General features: G+C 37.4%; 1 protein-coding gene and 1 non-coding gene across 2 annotated transcripts in view; both read right to left on the bottom strand.

Moving 5' to 3' along the window:
* The window catches only part of LOC132300267 (transcription initiation factor TFIID subunit 1), a 56,766-nt gene that overhangs the window by 33,535 nt on the left and 373 nt on the right, over positions 1–22,858 (bottom strand). The window contains exons 3-6 of the mRNA XM_059797285.1: positions 22,508–22,568; positions 21,454–21,560; positions 3,644–3,706; positions 3,417–3,462 (exon numbers count right to left, since the gene is read on the bottom strand). Of these exons, the coding sequence (XP_059653268.1) occupies positions 3,417–3,462; positions 3,644–3,706; positions 21,454–21,560; positions 22,508–22,553 (262 nt within the window). The 5' untranslated portion in view covers positions 22,554–22,568. The remainder of the gene's footprint in view (positions 1–3,416; positions 3,463–3,643; positions 3,707–21,453; positions 21,561–22,507; positions 22,569–22,858) is intronic.
* Positions 9,454–9,527, bottom strand: TRNAI-UAU (transfer RNA isoleucine (anticodon UAU)). The gene has a single exon. It is a non-coding gene; the product is annotated as a tRNA-Ile (tRNA).

The following is a 22,858-nucleotide window of genomic DNA, read 5'->3' as shown; positions in this document are numbered from 1 at the left end:
AGACTATGCACTTCATTCATATATAATTGACATATGGAGTCATTGCTAAAGAGTGAGTTAGTTCAAGCTTACATAAGCTTTGAAAGAACTCATCACTTATGCTAGAAATGCTAAGACCATGCACATCAATCATATTATTCATATTGGTCAACAATTAAGGCATAAGAAGCCTTCATTACCATGAGTTGGTAACGGACATTAGGACCCCAAAATGCGCGTCATGAAAAACTATGTTTTTGGCTAAGTGTGAAAAATGGATTTTTGAAATAATGATTATTTCAAAATAATTTTTCCTGGTAACAACTCCTTATACTTAAACTAGCCTAAACTGATTTTATCAGAAATTTTGACCAAGTCTACATTGGTCTACATGCGGATTCATTTTTACCAAAACTGTCGGAAATCCAAATTTGTACTAAAATTGAATTTCTACATTTTGATTTAGTTGGATTTCAATTTTCTAGTATTTTTTATTGAATCCAAATGGGGGGTACTTCCTTATTTACATTGTAAACTTAAAGTAAATGGACATATAAATTAAAGTAAAAGACATTTACTAAAATATTTTCAATGGAAATAAGGTCTGTGCAGATGTCCTGTAGTGCACTGTCTCACCTGTTAACTTAGAACAAGTCATGAGGCAGCAGGTCTATTTCGGTCTACCGAAATTCAGGACCATTCTATTTTGGTCTACCGAAATAAGGAACTATGGCTAACCTGAACCATTTCGGTCTACTGACACAGAGAAGGGTTTCACTTCGGTCTACCGAAGTAAAAGTACTGAGAGTGATGTTCAAATCCATAAATCATTTCGGTCGACCGAAACAAGTGTGGGTTTCACTTCGGTCTACCGAAACAGAGATACTGAGAGGATAATATCCAACCTTAAGTCATTTCGGATGACCGAAACACAAGGGTGTTTCATTTCGGTCGACCGAACCTGCGCAGATTCGAATCTGAACGGCTATTTTGCCTTAAATTGAGTGCACAACAGCTATATTTTTTAATTGGCTTATCAAAACTCTATAAATAGAGTAAAGAGACTTCGGGATTGAGAGTTGCTACACTTAAAAGACATCTTCTAGCATCCAAAGAGCTTTTGTTCTTCATTCATATCATACTCTCTCATCCCATATCATTCATAGTGTATTGAGCTTCAATATATTTATATATACTCTAGAGTGAGCTTAAACTTTGTACTTCAAATCTGTGAGAGATTATCTTGTACTGAAAATCTGATATTCAAATCTATTATAAAGCCTAAGAGGAGGTGTTCTCTTAGCAAAGGAAGAAGAAGCTAGTTACTTCAATTTGTAAGGGTTGGTGTGACCCAAAGGAAGACTAAGAGAGGTTGTCTCTTAGCAAGGTGAAGCAGGGAGTTGCTTCATGTAAAGGTTTGCTCTCCACCCGTAAGGAGAAGCCCTAGTGGATTGAGAAGTCTCAAGAGGGATCTTGAGCCGAGGAGTAGGAGTTTCCGAACCTCGCTAAAATCGCCGTGTGAATGTTTGCAAATCTCTCTTCCCTTATCTCCTTTACATTTATGCTATAAATTGCTTATGCCTATATATTGATTATTGCATAATTGTTAGAGGGTTTAATAGAATTTTCAAATCCGAAAAATTGGCCATCCCCCCCCCCCCCCCCCCCCCCCGAGTCATACTTGGGCAACATATTCTATTTGGACCAATGAAGCCCAATAGGATACATTTATGGGCAAAAAATCTTAAGTCATACACGGCAGGGACATCTCGTGATCTGATAAGCTTCTTGCTACTAAAACAGCTTGGTGAAGAGAATCAGAATAAAGATTTTAGGCTCATGCAGTCTACAGCCAATTGGGATTGCTATAATTACTCTATTTCTATTTAACAGCTGCACTTTGTGTGATGCACCTCAACTGAAGAAGGCCCCGTCCCAACTATTTAGAAGTAAATAAAACATTTTTTACCTTTCTGCTGCTCCATCAAGGTATGGTTATCTCTTCAGTTAAACAACAGAGTTCATAGTAAGAACATTGTAAGAGAACAATTGATTTTCCAATTCATTTAGGCATACATTTTGGATTAACATTAAGCCCTTATCTTTTGCATTAATTCTGGCTGATCTGACAGAATATGCATAGTATGAAGTTCCATAATGGATGTTATTTGTAGATGATATTAGAGGTACGAAGTGAAACTTTAAAATCGAGAAGGCTTAAAATAAATAAAACTAATGCTAAAATAAAGGAATGTAACTTCAGTTAAACTAGAAATACCAGTGAGGATATGATGAACACCAATTGTCAAGAGATACCAAAAAAGAAACAGTTTGCAACCAATGCCTTATTTTTATTCACAAATAGAGGAAGACTGGTAATGATATTGCTCAGAAAACTAAAACGGGATGGGTTAAATGAATGAATGCCTCTAGCATATCATATGATAAACATTGAACTCTAAAATTGAAAGCCAAATTTTATAGAAGTGTTACTAGACCAATATTATTTTAAGGTACGGAACGTTGGCAAGCTAAAAAATGTGTTATAAATGAGCAGGGACTTTTTGGGTGTTGTTCATCAGCTTAGCATTATTTTGCACATTCCCCCTTATTGCTCACATATGCAACACATTAGTAAATGCACTATCAAATATATTTCATGAACCCTAATGCCTCTGCATGTACATATATTTTCTTAAAAGAAGTCCAATCTTTTCAACATTAGCACAGATTCGGTTTTGACGGCATAATAATGATATACAAAATTATTGTAGTCAATCAAGTAGTAATCTTCTAAAGGTATTCTTCGAAAGGATGTCTATAGTGAATATATGAAATATGAAACCAGTAAGAGATTTCCTCTCAATTGAAATTAGTTAACAAACTTCTAAAGAGAATCTTTAATTTTAATCCTGCTATGTATCATTCAAATTTAATTGGATGTCTCAGATGGAACTCTTGACTGAGGCAATGGCCTTAAATAGAGCAGAATGGAAACATGGGATTCATGTAGCCGACCCCAAGTAATTGGGAAAGGCTCGATGGTTGTTATTGTCTCCTATGGAACTTGATCCCATTCTATTTTCAAACCAAACATCAAGTACTCAACATAAATATAACCAGAGAACTAGTTCCTCTAAAGATTTTGCGTCTTCCACAAAATTATTAAGTTAGAAACCACAGAAGTGAGAAACCATGGTGCTGACGGCAGATATACTGTATCATCCTTTAAAAGTAAACAATTGGAAGTAACATACTGTATTTTTTTTTAAATGCTGCTTTTGCTTCTAGATACAAATATAGCATAGCAAATATACTAAAAACCACCAAGTCCTACTCAAAGTTTTAAAGCTAAGACAAAGCCATCAGATAAATAAATAAAGCTACCAACTGAACATCAAAATCTGCAAGAGATCATTTTTCCTGGCATACATCACCTTGTTCAGCAGCATCAACGGATGACTGTGGTGATTTCGCTGACAGCTGAAAGCCGAACAAGACCATTAGTATTAAAAAAATAAAATAACATAATGCTTAGATACTAATACACCACCAGCACACCCTCAAACACAACACTAACTATAGGCCAATAGCATCTTGAATAGCCTTCTTAAAAGATTATCAATTACTATGGTGCTAGAATACATGATTGGGATTTCCATACATCTATATCGGTCAGGGACGGACCAAGCTTGTCAGCCAGTGCAGAAAGATGCTCCTTTGCATCCTGAGAATCATAATTGTACTTTTAGCATAACTGTCAATTATCAACCCAGTAAATGATTAACATATATTAAGTCAGGTCAACAAAGAAAAATGAAAGCACAGAATAAATAAATTCCATATCTCAAGAAATTTAGCAAAGTAAAAAGTTAAACCAAAAGATAGTGATGCAAGCTTGAAAGCCAAAAAAGAATGTCTGGGACCAATGGAAGGCCCACCCTTTTCAGTTGCAATCTTTGCAAATTTTTCATCAAATCTTCTTCGAAGTAATACAACCAGAAAGCGCAATATGCAATTACAGTGATGAACCAGTATACTAAGTCTGTTTAACTGCCATAATAAACAACTTGGAAAACCGAGAGCTGATAGCATAACCTAGTTTTTTTTTAAAAAATCTGAAAATTAAAAAAATGGTTTCATACCAAATTAGTTACATCGTGTTTTTAAATAAAATGGCTGGTGGGCATAAACTTGACAACATTGTCCTAGGAAACACACTGCGAGGTGATTCAAATGGTAGGTAAAATATAGAAACGAAGTTGTATATCAGTGAAGATGCTGAAAGCGACACACTTCCATTTAGAAATAAACCCATGGACTTGTACAAAAGAGCTATGCGGTGGACTTCAACACTTCTTTAAGCACTCTTAAACATGCACTGACAAATAATACACATCCAAAACGTGAACATAATTTCTTCTCATCCAAGGTAACAAAACTAGTAGGATGATGTGGGACACAAATCCAACATGCTGCAGGCATTGCATAATGGGGACATTTACCAACACAGAGCACGGTTGTGATAAAAGATCCAGTGAGACTATAAAAGAAAGTTAAAGAATGACCCTTTTTCAGAAAAGCAGTCAGTTACAATGCGGAATATGTTGGTGAAGAAAGGGAGACAATAAACAAAGAGAAGAGGATTCATCATAATTAAGTATGCACATGAACACAGAGATACACATAATTATAGACACAAAACTTTACATGTACATCACGCACGTTGTCACTGAATCTCCATATCCTATTTTTAACAATTGCATTTATATACACATAATATACATATATACATACATATGCATATCACATGCGCAGAGCTGAACTCCATTTGTCCCAAACTTTTGGCCATTAGAAGATTTATATACACATAATATACATATATGCATATCACATGCGCAGTGCTGAACTCCATTTGTCCCAAATTTTTGGCCATTAGAGGGGTGGGTGGGGGGAAAGGAAAGGAAAATAAACCAACTTTTAAGGTAACAATTGCATGTATATACATATAATATACATACATACATATGCATATCACACGTGCAGAACTGAACTCCATCTGCCCAATTTTTTGGACCAGGGTGGGGTGGGGTTTTTTTTTGGTTGGGGGGGGAGGAAAATAAACCAACTTTTTAAGATAAATTCAGTTACTGCATTACACTCTCGATGCACAATTTTTCAAAAGTACCCCTACTTTCACCCGAACAAATGTATTTACATTTCACTAACAAAGGGAAGGTAAATTCAGTTACTGCATTACGCTCAGCGCATAAATTTTTCAAAAGTACCCATACTTCCACCCGAAACAATGTATTTACATTTCACTAACAGAGGGTAACTTAGTAAAGTCATAAAAGTCAATGAATTGACTTTTCGGAGTAGAAAATAATTATAGGACAAAGACAACTATCAAGGAACATCAGAAAAAAGGAAAAAGGTACCAAAACATCGGGACAGAAGGATTGTATGTTGTTGTTTACCGGATTCGTTTGTGCAGTATAAACCTCCAAGATGGAGAGATAGACTCTATCCAGAAACAAAATTATTGCTACGGAAGAACAGCAACTTCTCTTGGTTAATTGCAGGAGTAGTTGCCCCTTTGAAACTAAGGATCCACTTATGTCGACACAAAACATTTTTGCCATAGAACATTTTTATTTAAAACCTTTCGAAAGTAAAACGAATTCTTTATCTAATTTCCGGTGTTTGGCTCAATTCCTGAAAATATTTTCCAAAAGAATATAATAATAAATCCCCAAAAATTAATGGATGATTACCCAATCAAATGTACCCAAAATCACCAATTCCAAAGTAATCAAGGTCAGCCACTTTTGTTTTAAATCACCACATCTGGTGAGCCCACAGTTGCCTAAGCCCAACACAGAAGGCAGTAAGCTACTACGTCTACATCAACATCACTCCATCTTATTCCATATCAACCTCCCCCTCTTCCTGTCTCTCTCACTCACTCTCACCTCCGACAGTGTCAAAAGTCTCTCTACAAACACTGACCCTGTCCTTTACCTCTAATCCTGCACCCCTCCATACTTATCCTACACACCCCTATACCACCTCCAGTCCCCTCCATTTGCCAGTGCTTCAGGATCTACTTGCCCATGCTCACCCTCACACAATGAGTAAAGGGACATTGATGACATGACAAAGAAGCTCCTCCTTTCCTACACCTGTGGCCATCCGAATCTTCGCGAGCTCCAACGTCATCGTACATCCTACACCACAAGCTCTATAATGGTCCACCCCTAAATCTCTCAACATGATTCACATGGCCTTCTGCTCCATCCTCGCCTTCTGCAAAGAGTCCTTGCCCCCTCGAGCCCATCTCCATGTCTCGTGACTTCTACCTCTCCTCTGTCATCTATCTACACCATCAGGGCTGTGTCTACCATCTCAATTTTGTGAAATTCATTACAATTTTTTCCTGTGTTTAGAGTTGAATTGAAAAGACCATCGACTCCGGTAAAATGAAGACAAAGTTGGATCTGTTAGTCATTTTTGTTACAAATGTTTAAAATATTTTACAAAGAAAATATTTAAACCAGTTTTAAGAGTTACCAAACACCATAAAGTAGAAAAATAATGCTCGGACGTCAAAACAAAGATAGCATAAGTATGAAGACATCCAACCCCCATCTAAAAGCAGCATTCTTTTCTGGGTGGAAAGTACCAACAATAAATTATTGAAGATCCAACCCAATCAACTTATGCATTGGTATTTGTCAATTATATGTTGTTCTTTCTCACATTCCCCTAAACCATATTGTCGAGAACCATACAGAATTGAAGTTTTTTTCAACGATATTGAATCGAGAGAATCAGTAATTGGAGGATGATGTAATACATGTGGTATCAAGGGGGTGACAGGGACATAGCATGCAAAGGGACCTCGTTGCATTTATTTATTATACTTTTTAAAAAATAAAATAAATAATAATAAAAAGTAGGAATCACTATAGGAAACAAGCCAGAAGCAGGAGTGCAATATAGGAAGTGCTTAAGCGTCATGCCTCAATTCATTCCGTAGAGGTCAATATCAGAGATTTATAGAGATTGGAGATCCATCTTGCAATTATATCATATTATAGGCTAGCTATGTCTCCTCTCATACACTTCTTCAAAAGTTCAAATTGTTTATATGAACATCTAATAGATGTTCTTAAAACCATTTTTAATACACAATGTTGAGAGTAACTTCTCAATAACAGCAAACATTACCAAATGATTTAAAATTAGATAACGGAAAATGTCCTCCTCTCCGACAGCAAACCAACAACAAAATATTCTTCGAAGCCAACAAGAAGACCACGTAAGATTTTCTTTACGTGTTCTGATGCCATTGGAAGTATCCTCACTCCCGACAACCTCATGTCAGATTGGGGTGAACTGGAGTTGCATGTGTAAGAAGTCGGGAGAATCCGTGAACCATCTTCTGCTTCATTGCCCTATGGCTAGGGATGTTTGGTCTATGTTCTTGGTTGCTTTTGGTCTGGTCTGAGTGTTTCCAGAATCCACAGTGAAGATGTCAGAGACTTGGAAGGACGTACGGTGGAGAATCGAGTCCGAGATGCTTGGAGGGATGCTTGGAGGGCTACTCCCCTTTGTTTACGGTGGGGTCTGTGGCACAAGAGAAATCTCCTAGTCTCTCAAATACGATATACTGCCTTCTTTATTTTTTTGGGTCAATGGGCAGTATTGTAAATCCATGGATCTTCTTTTGGATTTTGTGGATAGATTAAAATTATAGCGTCAATGTGGGCGACTTTTGTATTTCTTTGGGAGCGCTCCCCTCTAGAGCTCCTTTAATGAAATCATACTTATCAACAAAAATAAAAAAATAAAGAGGAAAAAAAAACAGATAATGATGATGAGCCGCCAAGATAAACGATAAACGCATGCCACCTTTCTTTCGTTGACCCATCAGCCTCTTCATATTACTCTGGGAAATTGTGTTGACGATTTCCCAGTTAATTGAAGCCTTTGTGGTTGCATGGATTTCCTCAATCATTTTGTTGAAGCCTTCTCAGATGAGTTCATTATCATTCGCTCATTTTGTTGACTAGCATAACAATCTTCAGGTGTTCACAGCATCCCGGCATCAAATTTTGGAAGTCCTAGTGTTGTAGGCATGGCCCATAGTCGATCAGCTTAGAAACAATTGATGCATGCCTTCTTCCAATTTTTTTTTTTTTTAAGTATCGTAAAGTACTCAACCGGGGAGTGCATACAAAAGGGCCAAATAGGGCCCCTAACCTCTCGGCATATCCACACAATCCACCAAATCCCATTGATTTACAATTTCTCCCCCAAATCCAAAAAAAAAAAAAAAAAAAAGAAAGAAAAAAAATGGAACTAAGAAATGAAAACTTAAGAACCCAAATAGGGGTCTCCTCTCCATCAAAGGGATCACTTATTTCTCTCCCTCCACAAGATGCACCATACAACCTCTCCAAGCCTCGAGCAAGCTCATTGTGGAAAGAGGCATGACCCAGTGAACCCCAAACAAACTCACCAACATATCCAAGCAATCCAGAGCCACTGGACAGAGAAGAAGAAGAAGATTCATCAACTTCTCGTCTCTCTTGCACGTGTAGCATTAGTTAATAATAATGTCTCCTCCTCCTCATATTATCTATTTTCAAGAACTGTTGTCCAAGCAAAAAAAGACAGCAGGCCTGTTCCAAAAGGTTTAATTTTCCATGTGAAGGCCATACAGCTTCTACAAATTATATAGTTACAGCAACTAGCTGCTAAAAACTAATATTAACTCTCTAATAAATACCTTTTCTAATACTAATATTATCCTATTAGTTACTAAATATATTCCTATTATCATACTTGATACTATCCCATATATGCAGGATCCTACTGTAATACATATTCATCATATCTATCTTGTCTTTATTAAAGTATACGGTAATAATTAAATACTAAACATCAGTCAACAGTTCATCTCATTCTTCACCATTTCCAATATATTATCCTATACAACATACTGAATATAACCTCAAATCATTCGTTTCTTTTTGAAAATTGAAAAAAATAAAAATTCAAATCTTTGAATGAATTCAAATACAATTCAGGCCGTATCACATGACAGCTGTGTAATTAATACCTACGTATGCCATCATGATCATGGATGTTGTAGATTTTGATGTCTACATATTAAATCTGAAGTTACATAATTGTAGATTGATCCAAATTAACCCTGTTGATTCAGTCTTTCTTATCGTCCTTAAAATGGTCGTTTTCATCTCTCCGACTGGTTCATTTCACTGGATATTTTTGAGTTTATGAGCTCATCTCTCACTGTTTATAACTACTACTTCACATTATCATGTCTCTTGATTAAGTATAAGGGCAATTAAAAGGAAATACAGAAACGAAAAATTTTAGCTAACATATCGTATCACAAAAATTTTAACCATCTACTTCAAATAAGCGCAACAATGAGCCAGATGATCCCGGCGGGGTTCGAACCCGCAACGTACGGCTCATACGACCAAAGCTCTAACCAACTGAGCTACGGGACCCACGGATAGACAATCATCTCAAAAATACTGAACATGAAATATATATACACATGAAGCCCTTAGAAAATAGCATCTCTTTTTTCTTTTCTTTTATTTATTTTTTTTTTTTTGATAAGTAACTTTTCATTAAAGAAGCTCTCAAGAGGGGAGCGTGCCCAAGAAACTAAGTGTGATGTTGCGGCCCAAATTTTGTTTTGGACCGAATCGCGCTGCGACCTGATTGACCTGAAAAGTGAGAGCCCACACAAAGCTCTGGGATTCGAGCCCAGCGGTCCCGAGGAAATTTGTTTCGCCCGTTTTTTTGCTTGTTGGTCGTGGAGCCTGTTTAGTACTCTCTTGTAGCCCAGTATATATGGGCATTTAGAGTTTGGAATAGAATAACGAGAGACACTGAAAATCCCAGGAAAGAAGAGAGTAAGAGCTAAGGTTTGGAGGCTGAAACTTGTAATCTCCTAATTTTCGCATAATGAAACCATTCGCCAGATCTTCACCGTGGATGTATGCACAACTTGTGTCGAAGCACATAAATCTTTGTGTTCTTTATGTGTGGCTTGTTTACTTTTTTGTCATGATTTGTGATTTGTTCTTGATTCGCTACATTTGCCTAAACACAAAGCATACAAAAAAGAATATTTATGCTTTCCAGCTATCAACAAACTCCAAAATATCCCCACCGATTAATAATTTTGCCCATCAACCCAAAAGAACAAAAAAAAAGAAAAAAAAAACTCATAATAGTATTTAAGAGACCAAATAGGAGTTTCCTCCCCGTCAAAAGACCTCATATTCCTCTCTCTCAACAACCCCCCACAATAAACAAAGGGGAGTGGCCCTCCAAACATCATAGGCTTGCTACCCACTATACACCCTCTCCAAGCCTCTATCATATCCATCGTGGAAACAGAAAGAACCCAACAAACTCCAAAAATAGCAAAGAACATGGTCCAGACATCACGCGCCACAGTGCAGTGTAAGATTATTATTCAAAAATATATATAGATGTTGGAAATTGTGTCTCAAATTCCTATTCTAATTAAGATTCTATTTTAGAGTTGTATTCTGTTAGGTAATTTCTTGTTTGGCAAGTCTTGGACTCTAAGGAATTGTAATCCTTGTTCAACAAGGAATTGTGTTTGTAACTCTATAAATAGGTACATATGTTGTGGGCTGAGACTTGTGAGATTGAGAGAGATGTAGTCTCACAAGAGAATTGATGGGTAGAGGTAGTATACGGGTTGGTAGAGTAGGAAAAATACCGGCGACGCTGGTAGAGAGGAAACAGACTCGTGGAGTGGTGGTGTTGGTACTCTATTGTTGTAATATCTCTACGAATCATAGTGGAATCTCTTCTCATCCATGGACGTAGGCCGGTTTTGGTTGAACCATGTATATTTTGTGTTTGTGTGTGATTGTTTTGTTGGCCTTTATTGGATCCTCATTGTTCGCGTGCTTCCGCTACCCAACAAATTGGTATCAGAGCCAAAGGTGAAGGAGATCCAAAAAACACAAGAAGTCTCAACATGTGCTGTAATGGGCTTCGGTTGTAGGTGGAGTCAATCGGCTTGGTTACATGGCATAAAGCTCGAGTAGTAAAGGTGGAGCCTTGGAGGTTTGACTGATCGAACAATGTATAGTGTGGACAATCGGAGTGTTGTCTTGATCAATGTCGTGGAAGCGATGATTGGCTGGATGGAATTTAAGCCTAGGTGGAGATTGTGTCTCAAATTCCTATTCTAATTAAGATTTTATTTTAGAGTTGTATTCTGTTAGGTAATTTCTTGTTTGGCAAGTCTTGGCCTCTAAGGAATTGTAATCCTTGTCCAACAAGGAATTGTGTTTGTAACTCTATAAATAGGTACATATATTGTGGGCTGAGACTTATGAGATTGAGAGAGATGTAGTCTCACAAGGGAGTTGTTGGCTAGAGGAAGTATACGAGTTGGTAGAGTAGGAAAAACACCGGTGACTCTGGTAAAGAGGAAATAGACTCGTGGAGTGGTGATGTTGGTACTCTATTGTTGTAATATCTCTACGAATCATAGTGGAATCTCTTCTCATCCATGGACGTAGGCCAGTTTTGGTTGAACCATGTATGATGTGTTTGTGTGTGATTGCTTTGTTGGCCTTTATTGGATCTTCATTGTTCGCGTGCTTCCGCTACCCAACAATAAATATAGAGTATTATTCAAAAATATATATATATATATATATATATATATAGCATCTCAAAATTTAAAGCAAATCAAAGCCAATACCTTATGATAGAGACCAGCGGCAGCAGCCTTTTAAAGTGTCTAAAAGGCGTGGCAAGGAGGATTCTAAGGCTCAAACCTTAATTTGGCACATGCTAGACGATGGGGGTCCACTTGGATTCTTGCAAAATTAGGGGGTTTGGTCAAATTGCATAATTTTGGTAAATTGCATCAATTATGGTGAAATTGCATTGTTATGGTAATTTGCATCAATTATGATCAAATTGATTCAATTAAGTTTTTTGTTACTTTTATTATGCTACAGTCAACTATTGATTACCTCAATTATGGGATAATCCAAGGGTCATCAGTTATTACAAAAAGGATACTGTGTAACTCTAATTACTCAATGAATGAATGAATAAAAAATATCTTTTGAGATTTCTTTGTGAGTTATTCACAAATTCTGAGAGTGTGAGACCTTCTCTAGGTGTGATGCTTAGGCCCTGTTGGTGTGATTCCAATAGGCTTCTTGTTATTTTGAAATCCTTTCTTTCTAGTTTCTACTAATACAACTTGAACCCCAATCCTATTCATTTGAACTCTCAGCCATAAATCTTATTTGTTTTCAACTATTTGAGGTTGCTTGTGTCTTACATCAGTTTTTGGTATCATAGCCTCAGTTAACATCATGTCGACAGAATCAGGAAATGAAAGATCGGGTGGTAATCAGCGAGATGAGCTGTTATTTAAGTTTGTGCGTGGGTTGAATGTTCAATTCAATGAGTTAGAAGCTCGAATGTGTCAAACCTATTAACCAATTTGCTTTTGTTGAACAAGTAACTGCATCCAGTACAAATGATGGCAGAGATCGATAGCAACAACAGCCTTTAAACGTGCAGCAAAGGCAGAATGTGAGGGCTGATCCACCACCACACCCAATGTTCGAGTTTCCGAGAAATCTGCTAGGAGTGAATTATCATGAGCCACATGATAATGTGTGGGATATCACAAAAAAAATAAATAAATAAATAAAAATAAAAATAAAAATAAATTAAATTAAAATAAAATGGAGGTGCCAGATTTCGAAGGTAAGGTTGATCCTACTATATTTTCGGATTGGCTTTCTTCAATTGAAGAGTATTTTGATTGGTATGATATGAATGATGCTCGTAGAGTGAGATTCGCTAGAATGAAGCTTGTGGTACTAGCAAAAATATGGTGGACTGAAGGGGATATTAGGAGGTTGGGACAATCACCAATCAGCACATGGCAAGAAATGAAGGCAAAGCTTCAAGAGAAATACATGCTGGCCAATTACCATGACAAGTTATGTGATCAACTTATCAATCTAAAGCAGGGCAGCATGTCAGTCGCAGAGTATATGCAAAGATTTGATGAATTAAAGACTAGAAGTCAAGTTGTGGAAGACCTGCGGCAAACACTTGCAAGATTCAAGGCTGGTCTAAGGTCAAATATCAAAAGGGAATTGCTTCGCCAGTCACAATATGGTGTTGAACATGCTTTTCAGGTTGCATTGGACATGGAGGAGTACTAGAGTTATCAAATGGCTTGATCTGGATATCAAATCTGGGAGGCAGCACCCAAGAAGTCCAGTGATGGAAATCGCAGCACACTATCAGCAACAATGCAGCCAAATGGTGGAAATGCTGGACCAAAACTTCCTTTTCTAACATGGCTGATCTTAAAGGAAAGAGTATTATGGCCAGCAAGGGTAGTGGAAGGGATAGCAAGTGCTTCAAATGTGGAGAAACATGTCACATGGCATACTAATGTCCAAAGAAAAAATTACACATTGGGATAATGCACGAAGAAGAGCAAGAAGAAGAAGAAGGTGAGGACAATGGCAACGTGTTTGACCATGGGATCTACAACACTGATGATCTGGAAGAGGATGAAGATGTTCCATCAATCTCCGTTGTGAGGCACATCCTTGCATCCTCTAATGTTGAAGATGAAGATTGGCGAACCACATCTATTTTTCAAATGCAAGTTCATTGTAGGAATCAAGATCGAAAGCTCATTATTGATGGCGGAAGTTGCATGAATGTTGTGTCTGCAGCCATGGTTGAGCGCCTCAAGCTTTCAGTCCAGCCACATCCACAACTATTCAAAGTGGCGCGGATAAATAGTACTTCTATTCCGATAACTCAACGTTGTCTCGTTTCTTTCTCTTGTGGAGGTTATAATGATTCTATTTGGTGTGATGTAATTCCCATGAAAGTGAAATATTCTCCTTGGGCGGCCTTGGATTTATGATCGAGATGTGTATTATTGTGGGAAGGAGACTACAAACACTTTCTCATTCAACTACGAACAGATTATTTTGAAGCCTATGTCTTCAGCTAAAATGGATAAATATAAAGGTGGACAGGATGTAGGTGATGTGAAAAGCAAGGAAAAGCCCCTCCATTTTCTTTCCAAGAAGAGGTCTCAATTGGAAAGTAAAGAGACGGGTGTTTTATATGCTGTTGTAGCGAAGGAAATCAAAGAAACTGTTGTTGTTCATGATTCTTCAATGCCGCCGGAGGTTGGCAACTTGCTGTCCGATTTCTCAGATTTGTCTCATGAAGATCTCCCTAATGAACTCCCTCCTCTTTGTAATATCCAGCATTCCATCGACATTGTACCGGGGTCTCCATTGCCTAACCTTCCAGCTTATCGCTTGAATCCAAGCGAGCATGCTGAGCTTCAAAGTCAAGTTAATGAGCCGTTGTCCAAAGGATTTATTCGTGAAAGTTTAAGTCCTTGTGTTGTCCCAACTTTGCTCACACCAAAGAAGATGGTAGTTGGCGCATGCGTGTGTTGACAGTCGCACCATCAACAATATTACAATCAAATATTGGTTTCGTATTCCTCGAATCAATGATTTGCTAGACATGGCTGCTGGTTCTTGTATATTTTGAAAGATAGATATGAAAAGTGGCTACCATCAAATTCGCATAAGGCCTGGGAATGAATGGAAGACGGATTTCAAGACAAAGGATGGACTCTATGAGTGGCTTGTTATGCCATTTGGTCTTTCCAATGCCCCTAGTACATTCATGCGCTACATGACTCAGGTATTGCAGCCCTTTATCGGTCGATTTCTGGTGGCTTACTTAGACGATATTCTAATCTACATTAGAACGAGGGAGGAACATATTTCTCATCTTCAACAAGTTACGAAAGTTCTCCACCAAAAGAAGCTTTACATGAACTTGAAGAAGTGTTCCTTCATGTTGCCGAGTGTGGTGTTTTTGGGCTTTGTTATTTCTTCCAAGGGGTAGAAGCTGATCCTGATAAAGCGAAAGCGATTCTAGATTGGCCAATTCCCAACACATTGCAGGAAGCACAGAGTTTTCATGGGCTAGCTTCATTCTATCAGCGTTTTATTAGAAATTTCAGTGCAATAATGGCCCCTATCACCAATTGTATGAAGAACTGTCAGTTTGTTTGGACAAAGCAGGCAGCACAGGCTTTCGAAGAAGTGAAGAAAAGAATGACTGCTCCTATTTTGCGCCTTCCATACTTCTCAAAAGTGTTTGAAGTTGCATGTGATGCTTCATAAGTTGGAATTGGAGGTGTGTTTAATCAAGGAGGACATCGTGTTGCATATTCTAGTGAGAAACTTAATGAAGCAAAGCAAAGGTATTCCACTTATGACAGAGAATTTTATGTTGTGATTCAAGCACTTCGCTGCTGGCGTCATTACCTTCTTTTTAAAGAGTTCATGTTGTACTCTGACCACGAGGCCCTCAAATATATTAACTACTTATCTTGCACAGACTTTAGCATCATACATGCTGATTTAGTAGCTGGACAGCAGGGTACATGCTCTGATTATTCAGTGCATGATGGTTATCTTTTCAAAGGAGCTCGACTATGTTTGCCTAAGACGTCTCTTCGTGAACAAGTGATATGGGAGCTGCATGCCGGTGGGGCAGCAGGTCATTTTGGAAGAGAGAAGACCATTGTTATGGTGGAAGATCATTTTTTTTAGCCAAGTTTGAAACATGATGTGGCCAAAATTGTTGCTCGTTGCAGAACTTGTCAAATATCCAAGGGAAGAAAGAAAAAATATAGGTTAATATACTCCGCTCCCTGTCCCTCACAAGCCGTGGCAAGATTTAAGCATGGACTTTGTTCTTGGATTACCTAGAACAAGTCAAAGTCATGATGCTATATTTGTTGTTGAGGATCATTTTTTAAAAAATGGCGCACTTCATTCCTTGCTCCAAGACATCCAATGTTGTCCACATTGCCAAACTTGTTTTTCAAGAAGTTGTCAGGCTTCATGGATTGCCAAACATCACATCATTGTTTCTGATCGAGGTACAAAGTTTATGAGATATTTTTGGAGCACATTATGGAAGATGCTGAATAAGGATGAAGTTTTCTTCTTCTTTTCACCCACAAACTGATGGCCAAACCGAGGTTATTAATCGCAATTTTGGTGACTTGCTCCGTTGTCTTGTTGGTGACCATATCACTAGCCGGGACCAGATTCTTCCTATGGCTGAATTTGTGTACAACAGTTCTGTAAACAGATCCACAAGGCGCAGCCCCTTTGAGATTGTGACAGGTTTATGTCCTCGGAAACCAATTGACTTAGTGCCTTTACCAATTGTGGCACGCCCTAGTGCTGAAGCTGATGCTTTTAGTAAGCATATCAGAGATATCCATGCGGAAGTTCGAAGGAAGATTGTAATGAGCAATGAGAATTACAAAACACAAGCTGATTTGCGGAGGAAGTATACCGAATTTGAGGCAGAAGACATCGTTATGGTGCGACTAAGACCAGACTTCTATCCTAAAGGTGCTTACAAGAAACTTCACACAAAGAGCGCTGGCCCATACAAAGTTCTGAAGAAAATTAGCTCCAATGCAGAGATGGGTATCAGTAAAGTCTTTAACATCGAAGACCTCACCTTAAATTCAGGCCATTTTGCTGATCCATTTCTGGATGAACCTATCACTCGCCTTCCCCCAGCCCCACATTTAAAGGAGGAAATAGAAGATGTTGTTGATCACCAACTGGTTTCAACAAGAGGTGGTGGTTATCAAAGATTCCTTGTTAAATGGAAAGGACGGCCACTTTCTGATTGTACGTGGCTTAGCCATGGTGAGTTCCAAGACCTAGCTAAAGACATGTTCATGCCTTTACCTCACTGGGGTCGAGTTTTTCCAAGCCGGGGAGAATTGATAAAGAACAGTGGCAGCAGCCTTTTAAAGTGTAAAAAAGGTGTGGCAAGGAGGGTTCTAAGGCTCAAGCCTTAATTTGCCACATGCTTGACGATGGGGGGTCCACTTGGAATCTTGCATAATTAGGGGGTTTGGTCAAATTGCATAATTTTGGTAAATAACATCAATTATGGTGAAATTGCATTGTTATGGTAATTTGCATCAATTATTATCAAATTACATTAAGTTTTTTGTTAATTTTATTATGCTAGAGTCAACTATTGATTACCTCAATTATGGGGTAATCCAAGGGGTCATCAGTTGTAATAAAAACAATACTATGCAACTCTAATTACTCAGTGAATGAATGGTTAAATGATGCGAATTTATTTAAAATATGTATAGTATATGTAGTGTTTGGGGTGATTTTCAACAAATAATGTAGTGTAGGGGTACTTTAGTAAAATCAGATCTGGAACAATAGAGAAAACAGCAGCAGATCGCTGGCCTCTCACACGAACTGCAGCGGTAGAGGGATTGGACGGCGCCGCAGGGTCGACTCCTTAAACCCTAGCCTCCAATGCTTGAAACCCTAGCTGGGGTGAGAGCATCAATTCTGGCTCCAGAATATGTCTTCAAAAATCATCCTCCCCGAAGGCAGCCTCTCTCTTTCTTTTTATACTATCCTAAAGAAGCTACTTTAGGGATTTGCACATAAACCCCAAAAATAAAAGAAACTTTTCTAATACTCCATCCACTTAACTTCTATTATAAAATCACCCCAAATATCCCAAGACAGCTGAAATTAACCCAAACTAAAACATCCAAAATCTGAAATTGCTAAAGTACCCCTAGACTACATTATTTGTTAAAAATCACCCCAAACACTACACATACTATACATATTTTACATAAATTCCCATCACTCTCCCCCCGTTAGGAAGAACTCGCCTCCGTGCTAGTTGCCACTTTTGCAGCCTTGCACATTTCGTCATCAAGCTTCATAAATTCCTCCTCATTTATTCACGAGTTCTCATATTCAGGTTTCCCTACCCACTTAACAAGGAATCGGAAGTAAGTACCAGCTCTCGTCTTCATTTCACGCACTTGGAATACTCTTTCAACCTTGTCTTTACTTCCAATAGGAGGACTTGATGGCTCACTTTTATCTCCACCAATTTCTGCCCCCAAGTCACCATGAAAACTATAGAGATCGGCACATTGAAAATGGGAGATATGTCTAGGCCTTGGGGAAGTTCCACCTCATAGGCATTTTCACCAAACTTTAGTAAAATTTTGCACGGGCCAATCTTTTTACTCTTCAATTTATGATAAGTGCCAACAGGAAACCTTTCTTTTTGAAGAAAAACCATAACCCAATCTCCAACTTGGAACTCTTTGAACCTCCGATGATGATCAGCAACCTCTTTATAATGTAGATTCATTTCTATCAACTTCTACCAGACCTCTTCGTGTACCTCTTTTAGATTTTCAGCATAAGCAGTAGCATCATCACTAACTCATGTCTGATTTGATACATCCACAAGATCGACAACCTCATTTGGATTCCTTCCATACACCACTTGGAACGGACTCTTCCCAATTGATCTATTAATAGTACTGTTATAAGCAAATTCAGCTTGTGGTAAGGTCAACTCCCATTGTCAAATGTTGTCCTTAGCAAGGCACCGTAATAAATTGCCTAAGCTGCGGTTTACTACCTCTATTTGGCCATCCGTTTGGGGTGATATGCACTGCTGTATTGAAATTTAGCTGTTAGCAACTTCCACAAAGTCTTCCAAAAATGGCTAAGAACTTTTGTGTCCCGATCGGATGTGAAGCAAGCCATGTAGTCTGACAACTTCCCGAAAGAACAAATTTGCCATGTGAGTTGCATCCAACGTCTTTCTACATGCAATGAAATGTGCCATTTTAGAAAATCAATCAACAACAACAAATATAGAATCAACACCCCTTGTTGTCCATGGCAACCCCAACACAAAATCCATGCTTACATCAACCCAGAATAGTATAAAAAGAAAGAGAGAGGCTGCCTTCGGGGAGGATAATTTTTGAAGACATATTCTGGAGCCAGAATTGATGCTCTCACCCCAGCTAGGGTTTCAAGCATTGGAGGCTAGGGTTTAGGGAGTCGACCCTGTGGCGCCGTCCAATCCCTCTACCGCTGCACTTCGCACGAGAGGCCAGCGATCTGCCGCTGTTTTCACTATTGTTACCCTGTGGCGCCGTCCAATCCCTCTACCGCTGCACTTCGCACGAGAGGCCAGCGATCTGCCGCTGTTTTCACTATTGTTCCAGATCTGATTTTCCAGATTCAGAACTTTATTATCTTCTTTTGTTACAAGTAAGAACCCAGTTCCCTCTCGTCAGAATGGTGTTGCCTTTATATCTCAAATCAGTGCTTCTGTTGCATCTGTTTACATCAATAATAAATATCTTTTGAGATTTCTTTGCGAGTGATTCACAAATTCTTACCCACTCTCTGCTTGGAATCTTCAAGTGGGATTGGTATCATTGGAAAGCTGACTTCAAGACGTTCAATTTGAACACAAATTTGACCCTATTTGGATCAAAAATGAGGGAGATATGGCCGATTAAAGTTGGTCCAACAAGGCTGAGTGAACAGGGAGTTTAAGCCGGCTAAAACTGAGATCCCAAGAGTTCTTCGTGGGAAAAACCTGCGTCAGTCGGCTGAAACTCAAGTGACTTCTTGTCATAAATCCCTAGAGTTCCCCAGGGGAAAAATTTGCGTACAAAAGCCTATTGGAATCACACCAACCGTAACTTCTTCTCATAAAAGGATTTTAGATCTTTAGTTCTTAGAACTACAAAGAGAGTCGGTGAGGAAGCAAATCGAAGCAAATCTAACCAGATCACAAACCGATGTATGCCCCTCCACATGCTTTGAATTAGTAAAACTGAGCTAGAAAGCATTTCCGAATTTACTTTCAGACAGCTTAATTCAAAATTAAAATGGAATGAGGTAGATTTAGATAAATGAGCAGTTTTCTTTATGTTAAATTCTTTAGGATAAATGAATCATTAAATGCTCAAGCTTTATTGATTTTTTTTTTTTTTTTTGGGAATACTTTATTGATTATTGGAAGACTTAAACTAACCAAAAAATAAAACTATAAAAGTAGATGGACATTAAAAGCTTCATATCCTATCAGGTCTCAACTCTAAACTCAATCCTTCTGGTTGTCTTCTGGGACGGAGCCAGCATGGGCTCAGGAGGGCAGGCTAGCCAATAGCCCCTGAAATTTTTTTACCTCTTTACGCATGTAATTTTGTAAAGTTCTACATAATTCCCTTAAAAAATTTACCTCTTTACACATGTAATTTTTTACCTCTTTACACATGTAATTTTTTTTTCCCTCTTCTTAAAATTTTATTCCCTTAAAAAATATTTGCATTACCTTTCATCAATCAAACCTAATTTTTTTCCCTTCAAAGTTCTCTCATATTTCTTTTCTTTTTTGTTTTATTCTTCTTTGTTTTTTTTATTTCTTAAAATTTCTTCTTCTTGCAAGTCACGGAAGTATTTTTTTTTACGTTTTTCACAATACCACATCAGTTTCAGCAAAAGAGCCAAATATAAAATAATTAAATAATAATTATATTGAATTTATAAAATAAAAAATAAAAAAAAAAGGTATTTTTCACTTTTTTTGCTAATGTAATTTAACAACTGTATCGAGAATCTTTTAAAAAAAACCAATATAATGTAAATAACATTTTTTTAAAAACCATCCAAACATTTGTTTTCTATAAAACATTGCGCAACAAATATAGTTACCAAACATGTTTCTGTTTCGGAATAAATTATAGCACAACAAAATAGTATTGCTTCTACTTTATATGAAATCAAAAATGCAAAACAGAAACGTTGTTGAATGGACACTTAATGCCCGCCTTCTATGTTTCTGCATTTTTCTTTACTGCAACGTATTTGTGAATAATGACCTAGTAACCTATTATTTGAATCTTGATTACTGCTCCATCATTGCACTTCTATTTTTCAGCTTGTTTTCTTCTTGTCTTCTCATATTGGGGGAAAAAAAAAAAGTCTCATGCTCAATATGCCCCCCTGAAATAAATTCCTAGCTCCGTCACTAGTTGTCTTAAAAATTCTAGATTAAACTGTTAAAAAACACTCCACAATTTCTCCCCCTGAAATAAATCCCTGGCTCTAAAATTCTAACATACTCTTTTGTGCTATGACTTCCAATTAAATTATAATGAACAAGGGACATTTTAAGTATACACATCAAGCCAGAGTACTTTTTTAATGCCTATACACATTCAAAAACCCAATATGGCAGTTCACTGGGAGAGAATAGAAACTATATAAGAGCCCGAATTTGAATGTATTACTTTCAGTTAATAACTTGCGTTGCAAATACATCTGTTCTGTACAATATATACATATACAATATTGCTATATGCATATTTGTAACTCAATTTCATTTGTATATACATAAAACCACAAGGAATTATACATAGAAGCAAGAAAAAAATCAGGCTACCTCATCAAGGTAATCAACATCAAGATCGCCTGCACCATCAACATTCCCAAACATAAATCCCAAAAGCCGGTTACCCCCACCAGCCTCTTCATATTCGTCTTCATCATCTGCCAAATCAAATACCAAAACAACTTCAACAATAGGATGTCACAGTAACAAAATATATGCAACCAAAAAAAAAAGAGTTGTACCACTTCCAATTATCAGCATTATTCATATGGTATGAGCATAAATAAAATATTTTTTGGTGAGTGTATACATACACTTGTATGTACAGGAAATATTAAAAGCACAAACACCCACGTCTCCACCTAAGAGGAGGAGTAGTGTTTGTTGACAACTACACTTCTCGGCAGCTGTTGGGCAAGTCGTACACATTTCTGACATGTCCCAATTTGAAAATAAAAACAAATTCAAAATTTTGGACACCTAACCTACACTTCCTATAAGTTCCTCAACACATAATTGACAAACCCGGATGTTGCGAATTTGCAATATAGATTTCTTTTTCATCTAAGAGTAAAGGAAAAATGGTATTCATCTAGCCAACTTCAACCAGGGAACATTTATCTCAATATCAACAATTACCTATATTTGTTTATCTGCCCATCATTATCATGTACATACATATATGCATGTTTGCATATGAGTATAATTATCACATCAGATCTAAAGTTGTCAAAACATAATGTTTTCCACGTACTTGTTCCTTGTAACATTGAAGTTTTTTAATGTGAAGTCTTCCCTTCCCTTGTCGAATGAAAAATTAAACTATCCCTTCTTATAAACCCACATAACCCAAACATTGTCATACCCAGTTTATATTTTAAAAAGCAAGAAAACGAATGCTTCCATCCTCCTCACCTAGTTCCATAAAATAAACCAAAAATAGAGTGGTTTAGGCCTTCAACTGTTGGCAACAGAAACCCACATGTCCATCCCATACAATCCACATAAGTATTATTATTTCAAAGATAATTAATACAGTTCGGTAAACAAGCAGGAAAATAAAAAAGTACTTTATTTGCAGATGCAGACTGAAAATTTAAATTACCTTCATCCCGGCCATCCTGGGATGTGCTACCAGACTCGTACCCCATGTTGTATCAACGGCTCTGCAATATAAACTTAAAATAAATATATATACTTTTAACAACAAATGATAAAAATAACATGAACGGATGAAACCGTACTTAGTATTCAAGGAGATAGACCAAACATACAAAAAATAAAAAAATTACAAATTTGCAACTGCTTTGTTTCCAAGAAAAATTTAATGAACTCAGTTCACAAGTAATTTGACAAAAGGTTAATACTTGTAACTTGAAACTCGCGTTTTCACGGTGAAGAATTCGATTTGCCCCAATTTCTAGGGATTCAATACATAATATATATATATATACGG

This window comes from Cornus florida, unplaced genomic scaffold, assembly GCF_030987335.1.
Source record: "Cornus florida cultivar Cherokee Brave unplaced genomic scaffold, ASM3098733v1 CherokeeBrave_3.0.0_Hap2_Chr03, whole genome shotgun sequence".
NCBI lineage: Eukaryota > Viridiplantae > Streptophyta > Magnoliopsida > Cornales > Cornaceae > Cornus > Cornus florida.
This window is presented reverse-complemented; position numbering and strand designations above follow the sequence as displayed.